At 35.0% G+C, this 12,192-nt stretch overlaps 1 protein-coding gene across 2 annotated transcripts in view; it reads right to left on the bottom strand.

Annotated features, from left to right (window-relative positions):
• Positions 1 to 12,192, bottom strand: part of LOC117401984 (thrombospondin type-1 domain-containing protein 7B-like) — a 131,018-nt gene that overhangs the window by 36,255 nt on the left and 82,571 nt on the right. For both annotated transcript variants that reach the window (XM_034002774.3, XM_034002781.3), the window contains exons 12-13: positions 11,222 to 11,354; positions 9,565 to 9,668 (exon numbers count right to left, since the gene is read on the bottom strand). In XM_034002774.3, the coding sequence (XP_033858665.3) occupies positions 9,565 to 9,668; positions 11,222 to 11,354 (237 nt within the window). The remainder of the gene's footprint in view (positions 1 to 9,564; positions 9,669 to 11,221; positions 11,355 to 12,192) is intronic.

Genomic DNA, 12,192 nt, shown 5'->3' with positions numbered 1-12,192 from the left:
GCAGAGTACCCAGCAGATATAACAGTTAGCAATCCATTTAGAAATCCTTCATAGGCTCACCTTTTGACTTCTACGACTTGAGTTGTAACTCATTATTACTACAAGTGGCGATGTTTAGTAAAGCATATCTGTAGAACACCACTTACAAATAACTTCTCATTACAGTTTTTGACTCATACTTGGAATGGAATGGAGACAGAAATACAGCGCATAGGATAACAGGAGATTGATAATTTAGAGAGCGTTTGAAAACACAGATTACAACTAATATTACACTAACATAACCAAGGATTTTAGAATTTTTTTATTTTTTATTTTTTTTAATAGGATTTAAAAAGATTTAATAAGATTTAATTTCACCACAATACTGGCTAGAAAACAACATAACACGGGCTATTATATTACTTCTGAAAGTTACAAAGTTCACAAAGAGATAAAAGAAAGAAAAAAAAAACACATTCATGGTGACATTCACAGACTTGGATTCATATCAGCTCAGGCACAGTACACCCCCCCCCCATGTAACTCCAATTCCCAATGGTATTATATAAACACCACCATGTTGTGATTAATTTTATGACTCTTGAACTTCTTTTGACTATTGAACTTCTTTTGTTAAAAATACTCTCTGTGCTGTGATGTGTACAGTGACTTCACTGGGTTTACAGAATGTATTTTGGAACACCATTTCCACTGAGATTCATTAGCTATACCTTTGTCTCTTGAAACAGACAGCTTCCAAAATATCTTATGTAAACGAGCATGTAGGATGCATGGTGGTTCAGTCTTTTTAATCTAATGTAGCTTTATGGTCATCGATTTAAAGTTTGATCTCCACCAGTTTTATATAAATGCTCATGCTTGCATTAAACATTTTAATTATTTTTCTGTTTTGAAGATATAGGGCCAAATGTTGAAGTTAATGTTAATGTTGTTTTATCCAGTTATATATATATATATATATATATATATATATATATATATATATTATATATATATATATATATATATATATATATATATATATATATATATAGTATCACTAAAAGGTGTCGTTGGCTTTGCACTTGCTTCAGAATAGGGCCAGTTTCCTTTACAGATGTGCTTCCATAGAAAGGTCACATGCGTTGGAAACTTTAGATCTGTGATCACAACATCTCATGATTTTTTTTTTTCCCAGTCAGCGTTTTATCTCTTTTCTTTTAAAGGGAAGAATACTGTAGTCAGTGCTTGCTGACTGCACTCCCCCTTTATTAGTCATTTTATACTTTTCTCATATTATTGCAGTATTTTTTATAGCAGTATTTTATTGTCAGTATTTTTTGGCTAGTCAGTCTTACATTTTACTGGTTCTCTATTTCAGCACATGGTTCAATATTTTCAGCAGTAATCAGATTTTAAAAAAACAGAATCGAACCTTATCCCCCAAATCATTAACATTAAGCAAAGGTCTATATTTTGTTAAACCGTTTGAAAGATTTAAAAATCAATGATACTCTTTACCTAGATTTACTGGCATGTCAGGATAAGAACAAGGTGGCAATGAAGTTGAATATTTTATATTGAGAGAAATTGGTAGAAGCCTTCAAGCTGACAAATTGCCTTAATTTCCAGCACTGTCATGCATCATGTTGGCAAGGTAAAAATGAAAAGTAGATTTTGTGTAAAGAGATTTTTTTTCTTCTTTTTATAATTATTTTATTTTTATTATTCATAATTTAGTAATGCACAATTTTAACTAAGAAATGTCAAATGATGTTTGCTCTGAAATAAGCTACTCCATGGGGATGTAAGTACCTTGATAACACAGCACAGGCTGCATGTGATGAACCATTGATCCAAAAACATGCATTTTACACATCTTATTGATTTTTAATTGACTTCTAAATGTCATCCCCCACCAAAATGTGCTGAGTTTTACAATCAGCTCATAAGGCTGCGTGGGTGGCAGTAGAACATGGCTGATGAGGCTATTGAGGCAGCTCAGGGCTATTGGAAAGCATTGCCAAAGCGCTGCATGTATGCTATGGGGGATATTCTTATCTATTATATTGATCTGACACTCCTGACGGGCTACGGTTAGGCTATCAGTTGGCACAGCTACCTCCAATTCTGTACAAAACTGTTTTTATCGAATTCTGTCACTGAACTATCAATCTAACATCTAATACACCCTGAAAGATGGACACATTTAAAGGGGAACTGTAATGCAAATTAATATATAGCCATTTCAATAGAAAACATGTTAACTAAAGCTTTTGACATATTTTCAGCCTCTCCGTGAGCAGTGTATTGTATAAACACCATTATAACAAATTAACATTGAATGTATTGGAGCTCTCTTCCGTCGCGCTTCGTGTGACGTCCTGTCGTTGACTCGCTCTATAGCCACACATAGTATTCTATTGAGCGTATGTTCCGTTCCTATATTATGTAGCCATTGTTTTGTTATGGCCGCCCTTTGTTGGTTTAAACGCTTAGGCACACAAAAATACTTTTTGTTACTGTTTTTCCTTTTGTTATTTTTGCATGTGGGAATTTATACAGGTGTATAAATAGTGTGATCACGGGTGCTAGTTAGTAAGGATAGGATTGATGTTGGTTTTAGAGGTGGAGGGTCAGGTTCTGTGTTCCATGTTCCGTGTTGTGTTGTATTTACGTCTGTGTCCGTGTTTGTGTTTATTTACGTTTGGTGAGTTTTTGTTAAACCTGTTTATTTTGGCCACTGTGCTTTTTGTTTTGTTCCTGTGTTTTGTTTATTGTTTTATTATTTAATTAAACGTGTGCATTCACACTTTACCTGCAACCTCTGTGTCTGAGTCTCCCTTCCTGGTCTAAATAAACACCACTGCCAGTGACAATGTCCTGTCAGTTGGGTTAAAATACAGTATATTCACTATTTCATTTCTGTACATGATTTTTTTTTTAGTGTTACCAAAATAAACAGAAAGAACATACATGTATGAAATTACCCAATATAATTTACACTTAAAAATAAAGACTTTTACAATACAAATGCAGGAGTTATTTCAATTCCCTGACAGCTGTAGCTGTGTGTGTCATTTTACCAGACATGGCAATTAACTTAAAATATTCACTTGCAAAACTGAAAAAGTTTACTAATTTTCCATGGAGCTACAGCAAGCCCTATCTGCCATATATCTGTACTCACAATCAAACCGTAAATACAGATTTGCAACTTTTAATGTGTTACTTTTTTCTAAAATTAAGCCGATGCACCAATTACCATATTAATGGCTCTGCTGCTAGCTATAAGAAGAGCCCTGTATCTTGGTGGGCTGACAGCAATGGCATTTTGATTTGAAGAGGCTGTTATCCCTTTTTATTGCAATTATTTTTCTTCCTATCACCACTCTAACATATTCCTTTGTATTCTCTACTTTCTGAATCATTAATATTCTATTCTCCCTATCCAGAAATCTGACAGGGATCATCTTTAATAATGCAGTTGCTGAGGAAGGTGTCAATGTTTGCTAACTGCACAAAAGGACACTGCAGAGAACTTTTTTTATGGGGGAAAAAAATTGAATAAAACTTTATTTTTTAACTTGAAATTTGATCACAGATAAGGGGAAAGCATTTCTCTTCCAGCATTACAATAGAGCTGGTTCTCAGTATACAAATTCAATACATTTTTGTTGTTATTATTATTAAGTAGTCATTTAGCAGATGCTTTTATCCAAAGCGACTTACAGAGACTAGGGGGTGAACTATACTTCATCAACAACTGCTGCTGCAGAGTCACTTACAATAGGACCTCGGTTTTACGTCTCATCTGAAGGATGGAGCACAAGGAGGTTAAGTGACTTGCTAAGGGTCACACACAGTGAGTCAGTGGCTGATCCAGGATTTGAACCGTGAACCTCCTGGTATCAGACACTTTTCTTTAACCACTGGCTTCTTCTAAATTACTGGAATAAATATTAGGACTTGGTAATGTAGATTGTAGTACTTTGATACGTAAGTAATGTATTAAACAGGTATTAAGACCATGAACTCCCAAATAAAATGAGTCACATTCACTATATTTTCAACACACTTACAGTATGTGATTAGGGCTGTTTTATATAGGCAGTATTCTAAAATTATTAATGTAATAATCAGTAATTACATTAAACTAAAGAGCTCACATCTATGAAATAGTCTAAAAATAATATTACAAGTTAATTTTCAGCAGAACTGCATTCATTGCATGAATTGGATTGTATTAATCATTTGAGACAGGTTATAGAAAACGCTGGATTACAAGTCATCCAATTCCTACATCCAAGACTAAATTATTAATTAATTAATTAATTAATTAATTAATTAAATTAATTAATTAATTAATTAATTTAATAATAATAATAATAATAATAATAATAATAATGTTTGTTCTATTATTTTTTCTAACTTCAAATAATACTATGATAGAGAGCTATTGTACTAATTGGTATTGGTATACAGTATTCTCCTTCACTTTCGTTTTGTCTTCTTTGTGTATTCCATCTCCTCCCCACTGTCACTTCTGCAGCACAGTTCCCTTGTGGGAGTGCAGGACAAGGGTGTCCCATCCTCCTGCCTTGGAGGTTTCATGTGGTTAGCTGATAAACAAGCCCATACCTTAAATGACTCATTTATTTCTGATTTGTTAACTTTATTGCGTGCATGTGACAGAGACAAAATGATTCTCGGTGATACATCTCCCTCCCGACCTGTGAGGACGCAGTGCAAAGAGAACAGAGTGCCCTGGACTGCATAGCCTGACCATTCATTCCCAGGGTTAGGTGGAAGTCGGCCATCTAGAAAGGGGACTCAGCTGTGGTACATTAAGTCATTGCCCCAGAGGCAAAGCGATGTGGCAACCGCGGATTGGAGGACAAAATGGCTGCACTCGCTAATCAAGGTGGCATGGCTGAGGGTACAAATAGGGGACATAGCTTGGTGATCTGTTCCTTTGTTTATGGTTAAGAGAAACGCTGAAGGACGAAAGTAAAATAACTGTGAGTGTTTAGTGTTTATTTTTTTTGTCAAGTCCAATTGTACTGTTTGTTATTTAATAGATGGCTAACACGATCCGGAGCTGATCACTTACCCAGACATCACTGCACCAGTATCACGATAAACTGTATTTACACCATGAGCACTTTAGTACACACAGTGGACTTGTGTATGTGTCTTGAGTTTCATGTGGGCATTTAAGAACAGGACTGTTATTATTTCAGGACCAACCCGTGATTACAATAAAGCAATACATGCCACTGTATTGCTTATCACCATTATTATTGACTGTGTTTGTGTGTCATCAGACAATTGGATTTAAAAATAAAATAACATTGCACCTGGATTATCGTTGTCTGTCTGTTCATGAATCACTGCTGCATTCCTGCACCTGCACACAGTTAGCCACTTTGCCACAGTGCATTATGGAAAAATCATAATAATGACAATTTAAGCTCTGAGAATCTGGCTCGATAGCTTTAAAACTTCAAAAAGTCCCCTGAGACCAAATGAAAAGTGTTACTAAACCACTGTTCCATCAAGAGAAAAAAAAGATCCTCTTATTGCTACAATTACATTTAAAGGCTTGAAATATTACTTGAAGGAGCAGAGAAGAAAGAGACACTATGTTTTGGTGAGTGAGATGAATTAATTAAAGTCAGTTCCTTACATACAGTGAGTTAAAGGCATTAGCCATGCTTTTGAGTGTATAATGTTCCATCATATGTGCTGAACTGCCTACCCAGTCAATATCTTTTGACAGCCATGTCCACTTGTGCTGGGAAAAGATAGACCATTTGTACAGGTCTCTAATTAATTACTAGAGGCATTCACAGTCCAGAAATAGACATCATTCCCTTCATTATCATATTTAACAATAATATTGTAAAGTGATTCATTTTATGCTTACTCCGTGAACTTGGAATCTCTGTGGACCACTGAATTCCAGTAAGTTATATGAGGAGTTTCTGTTTTGTAACTCTTCTATACACTTACGCAAATGTTCAATTCCAGGATATTTCCACATAACGAGCCCCATTCCAATATTTCATTTGACTCAGAGTGAATTGTAACTGAGATACACAACACTGGGGGTAAATGGTCCAAAAAGAGTCTCTTCAAATCAACACATTAAGATATCACTGCTACACCAAGCTCATTATCAAACTTAATTTGAGGTTTATAAATCACAACAGACTGGGGCTACATAATTTAGGGCTACACAAAGTTCTCTTAAAAGGATTCTAAGTTACATTTGACAGTACAATATTACTGTCAATGGACTTATATTTCCTAGATCAATACTTTATCCTTCTTCCAAGAGGGTCATTGGCATAGATGTGTGTGACACGTTTATATTATTTAATAATTCAAGTAAGAATGCAACTAGTTTTGCCCCACTAAACTACATTCTGGTATGAATTTCATCCTCACTACAGAATATCAGTAAGGATTTAAATATAAGGGGTTTCGATTTTTCTGTAACATCCCAAAAAATATTATGATTGCTTCCAGTGGTGTTCATTTCAGTTATGCTATTCCCTCTCTACTAAAAGTTAAGTGCCTTTTTTTTAACTTGATGAATATTGACCTTTCTGTTGTATAACAGCAAACAAAGCATTTACTAAATTGTGCGGGCTCCAACCCCAACCAGCTGTTAAAACTGGCAACCCACTGTTGTTTATTTTTCTGAGCCAATGTGCCACACATCCACATGTCCATGAGCATTAGCTTTGTTGAGTGCACACTGTACATTAATGGGAAAACTATGCATTGGCATTGACATTTGAAGTTGAACAATAAATACTGGTACACGTCATTTTCATACAAGTGGATGTCATACCAAACACAATCCATCTGTATCTTCTGGCTTCATTTAAAAGACCACTGAATTTACATTTTTATAAAGGAAAATGTCTTGAACAGAGAACATAATCCAAGTATAGATGGTGCTTTTTAGAAATTACACACCATACCTAACTGTTTCAATACTGTGGAACATATACACTTGGGCAGCAGTGTGGAGTAGTGGTTAGGACTCTTGACCAGAGGGTTGTGGGTTCAATCCCAGGTGGGGGACACTGCTGCTGTACCCTTGAGCAAGCTACTTTACCTAGATTGCTCCAGTAAAAACCCAACTGTATAAATGGGTAATTGTATGTAAAAAATAATGTGTAAAAATAATGTAATTGTATGTAAAAAAAATGTGATATCTTGTAACAATTGTAAGTCGCCCTGGATAAGGGTGTCTGCTAAGAAAATAAATAATAAAATAATAATAATAAAAGGTATGTATACTGCAGGACACTGGAAATATTGAATTAGTTATAGTTGGGATATCTTTCAGTAAAATTATTTAGTGCTGAAAGTGTACAGTAAATTAATACAAGATTGGATTTATTTTTGGTTTCACAACATCATTTTTATATTTCAGTTGGAGATCTTTAAAAGCCTTCTGGTCTAGTCTTCACTTATTGAATCATTTCCCGCAATGTGGTGCTCTCAATCATGTCTTATACTAAGCTCACTCCATCTGCTGACACAGCATGCATTTTCAGCATACACAGTTGATGATGATCTGCATTTTAGTGCAAAACGGAACAGTTAAATTGCTGCATCACATTTCCATTGTATTAACCCTAGCAACATAACTGTGTTTAATGTTTTGATCATTTAACTGTGTTAGTGTTTTTTCTTTTATGTTATGGTTATGAAAAAATAAATCTGTATGAACTTTTTCAATGCCACTTCAGTGAACTCTTTACTGGTATGCACAATGCTTGAAACAAATCTCATTAAATGAAAACAAAAAAGTCTAGCATTATATCAAATTATGGAACCCTACAATAAGCTCTAACTGTAAAAAAGAAAGTATATTTTCTAATTAATATTTCCTCTTTTTTATCTGAATTGGGTTTTGGTAAAACCTATGGCCTTTTATACCTTTTGCTCACTGCATTTCCTGCCTCGTAGGCATCTAGGGGATATCTATAATAAAACAACTCCTTTGTCCATGAATTAATACATCCTAATAAGGAGGGGAAAGTCATGTATTCTGGCATTTAACTTTTAGAGCAGCACAGCCTTTGAAATACAATAAAATAAAACGAGAAGCTTTTTTCATCAAAGTCACTGAAGGACACCAGATGTTGAGGCAATTTCCTCACACTCTTGACAGTCTCTGGTAAATTACTTACAGAACAGAAAATCAGTGGGTTCCTTTGTGCCAAAATGAGGAGTCATAAATAGCAATAACATGCTTATTACTTTGTCTTCTCAAATGGTGACTTGCTTTGAAAAAAACAAAAAACTATTTGTGACTAGTTTCTTCCTATTTTTTTTTTTAATCATTTGACAGTTTCCCAATGACCAGATCTTCTTGAAGATAACAAATTGACATTCAGTTTTACTTCTAGACATGATTGTCAAATAATCATTCTTGTCAAAACACTGGTCACTGAGGGTTTGCAGACTTTATATAAAATAATACAGCTGCCAAGAGTAATATGCTGCGTTAAGGTAATGTCAGACTAGACAGTACATTTTAAGGTCATGTTTAAATTAAAGTAAATACATACCAGTGCAGCCTCCACTTGTTAGAATAATGGTTACAAGAACCAAAAAATTGCACAAAAATTTAAATGACAGGTCTCCGAAGCAATAGAAAAGTTGCTGTTCTCTTGGCAAAACAGTGCCCAGTCCAGAGTTTCAGCACCACTCTTTAGAGCAGGGGTGGGCAATGAATTAATTGGACCAATTAAGCTTCTAATAAGCACTTAATTAAGTAATTTAGGGTACAGTTTGAACAAAAACCAGGAGGGACACTGGCCCTCCAGGACCGGAATTGCCCACCACTGCTTTAGAGTGTAGGATTGGACACCTAATTTTCAGCACAGTGAGTAGTCCTGCTGTATGACTCCCAGTTCAAAAGTTACAACCTTTTAATTCCTGGATAGAAGAGACTGCTCTAGTAAAGGCAAGTTAGCCCCTTCCTACAGTACCTCACAACATTACACATTTTGCCCTGGGAATCAATTCTAATGACCATCTTCCCAAACCAACACCCAGTTTTAGGATACACTGCGACATGATTCTAAATACATAATTCTTAGACTGAAGGCTTCTTACTGTTGAAATCAAAAACCACACCGGGGCAACCTACAGTTTGAACAGCTGAGCCACTATAACTAATCGTGTTTTAAAACAAAACCTACCAGCAGGCTAGGTTCTTATAAAATTGAAGATATTGATGAATTTTAGCCTGCATGGTTATAGTTAGCAGGAAAGACAATTGTCAGTGTAATATTTTACATGACTGTGGGAAACTGCAGCTTTAAGAGGCTAATGATGCTTTGAGTATATTGTGTAAATGTGGCTCATTCGCTGTGAAACCACACTATTAATGAGGAAATTCATTGCAGGTGACATGGAAGCAGGACAGCATATAAAACAAACAAGCCTGTTGAAACCCCAGGTGGCAAGCTGAAGGAGGGTTGAAGTGAAATATACTTATAAAAGCAACATTATTACAGATACACAAACATAAGTCTTTGCACACCTTACCTCTTGTCACTAAGCCTTGTCCACATGCCTCCCCAGCACCTATAATGCCTAGTCTGACAGAATCTGGTACAATTGTACACTGGTGCCACTTATGGGGCTTCCATCTGAAAAAGTAATTCACATGTATGTTTAAGAATCATTATCAAAAAGATAGAACAGTCAGCTTGGAAAATAGTAAAAAAAGAATGGCTGAGTCTCATCACAGGAATTAAGGATGTAACTACCATAAAAACATTATATATATACACATATGTATTTGTGACTTATAGCATACCAGTGAACATATTATGTTTCCAGTGGATACTATGGGATTTATTTTATGCATGTGTTTCGTTTTACAAGTTGAGTTTGAATATCTTGTTCACAAGAACTTGCTGCAGTGCCTACAAAAAACATGTGAGAATGTGGTCAAGCTAAATTGGTTATTTAAGTGCCAATTTAGCATGACAACATATATAAAGAGCTGGGAGACAGCCAGCTTTGTACTCTGCTTTTGATCCCAGTCATTGTGACAGCTGTTATTTCAGTGTGCACGCAACACCGCTCTTACATGCCCGTGTGGAAATAGTATAAGACACAATACACTTTTTGTTGCAAGTGTTATTGTTATATTATAATTATTGTTGTAAGAGACACACTACAGTAGTTCATAGAGCTGTATTGAAACATCGCCACTGTGTGTATTGCAAATTAATATGTAAAAATAACCAACCCATTACCGCAAACATCTTAATTTACAAACAAATACTAAGGTGATGATGTTAGTCTAATGGATGACACTGTCTAACATAAAGCAGTGGTCATTTGATAAATGTATTTTGCCGGTAGATTTGTCAAAAATAACTACACTTGGTTGGGTGTCTTACAGTGTTTTTTTTTTTTATTATTACTGTTCTACTTTCCTATTATTTTCCTATTCCTTTGAATTTACAAACAAAAGCCCAAAAACATGTGGTTGTCTTAATATATGTACTGTTTCTCCATCTGCTAAGAAACAGTTATTGATTTTTATGTCAGTAAAGTACGAACATGGTGTAGTCTTTTACCTTTAACTATTACCTTACACATTCAACATAATTTGCTCTGTGCCTTGAGAAGATGGTGAGCGTGACCTACTTTTTTTTTTTTTTAACAGACTCACTTGCAAATCAATAGGAACTAAGTCTTCTCCTAACTGTGAAATTATATACAATTATTTAACTCCTTCTTTGAGAAAAGTGAATACAGAAGATAGATGATCGTGCTCTACTGGTACTTCCATTTCACAGATATGCTTTACTTCTATGGAGGTCTAGTCAGCTGATTATAACAGTGGCAGCTATAAATACAGCTACTGTTTAAATATTATGTTAAAGACACTTAATAAACCATCCATTGTTAGTGAAGTCCCCTTCTTGCTAATTATTTAAACAGGCTGTATTTAGATATGCCAACCTTCAGATCAATTAAATAGACACCACCATGTTTGTACTTGTATAAAGTTTGGTTCAACATTGGTTCAACTCCTGTGGTGAAAATGTAGAAAACAGAGACTTTTATCAGTGTTTCTATGCATAGTACTGTTTAAGATTCCCAGTTGTGCTGTCATGTTATAGTATCGGTTGCCATTTTTTTAAAATTACGATAGCGTATTTCTTGATTTTTCATTGTACATTACCTGTAAGTTGGACATATCGGAAGAGCTTCACACTCTCTCTCTTCATAAAGGGTGTCTGGACATTCGTGGCCCCCATGAGCAGAATTCTGGATGATAATCCTATAGCGGGACTGTTTAGTTGTAGTTTCGTCAGCTGAAAAACAAAAACATATTTAAGACCATTGTAATTAATGCCCATTTTAAATGTGAAGTATATTAATTAAAGAAACAAAATCTAATTCCAATACATTTCAGTTAATTCAGGCTATGCTGATGATAAATTTGACCTTCAGTAATTCAATGACTCTCTCTCTCTCTCTCTCTCTCTCTCTCTCTCTCTCTCTATATATATATAAATTGTACTCTCTGGTTTGAGTATTTACTTCCGATACACTTCTAAGCTTGCAGTATATCGTTACTGTATGTGTCACTCTTTCTTCCCATTTCATGATTCATGTTAAATCATATTGAAAGCTATATCACTGTTGTCAAACACAATTTATTAATTTTTTTCTGACAGCAAGGCTCAATGAACAGCCTTAATTACCAAACAATGCAAATTAAATAATTAGCAGTGCAATCACATCAGCAGCAGGCCCAATGAGGTAAAAATTGCATCTACTGCAAGTTTTAATTTGCAATTACATTAAAACAGGAGCCGGTGTCAGCAAGGTAATACTGTCATAAAATAATGTTCTATTATGTAATTAGACACTTTGATCTACTCAATCTTGACACTTCCAGATCCAAGAAAATTCACAGTAATAACAGGTTGTTTCTGCTGGTATAAAATACCTGTCCTGGACCTTAGAAGATTCCAATTGCAATTCCAATCAGCGGTCTAAGATTAAACTTTGTTGAATTTGGGCCATGCAGGTGGTTAAACATGTGTTGACTGTCCCACAGGTCAATTATAGGGAGAAAACAAGTTGATGTCTGATACTAGCACATAGTATTGAGGAGCACTGCTGTACATGTCTTCAAGGTATGCA

The sequence above is a fragment of the Acipenser ruthenus genome, chromosome 10 (assembly GCF_902713425.1).
Source record: "Acipenser ruthenus chromosome 10, fAciRut3.2 maternal haplotype, whole genome shotgun sequence".
Classification (NCBI taxonomy): domain Eukaryota; kingdom Metazoa; phylum Chordata; class Actinopteri; order Acipenseriformes; family Acipenseridae; genus Acipenser; species Acipenser ruthenus.
This window is presented reverse-complemented; position numbering and strand designations above follow the sequence as displayed.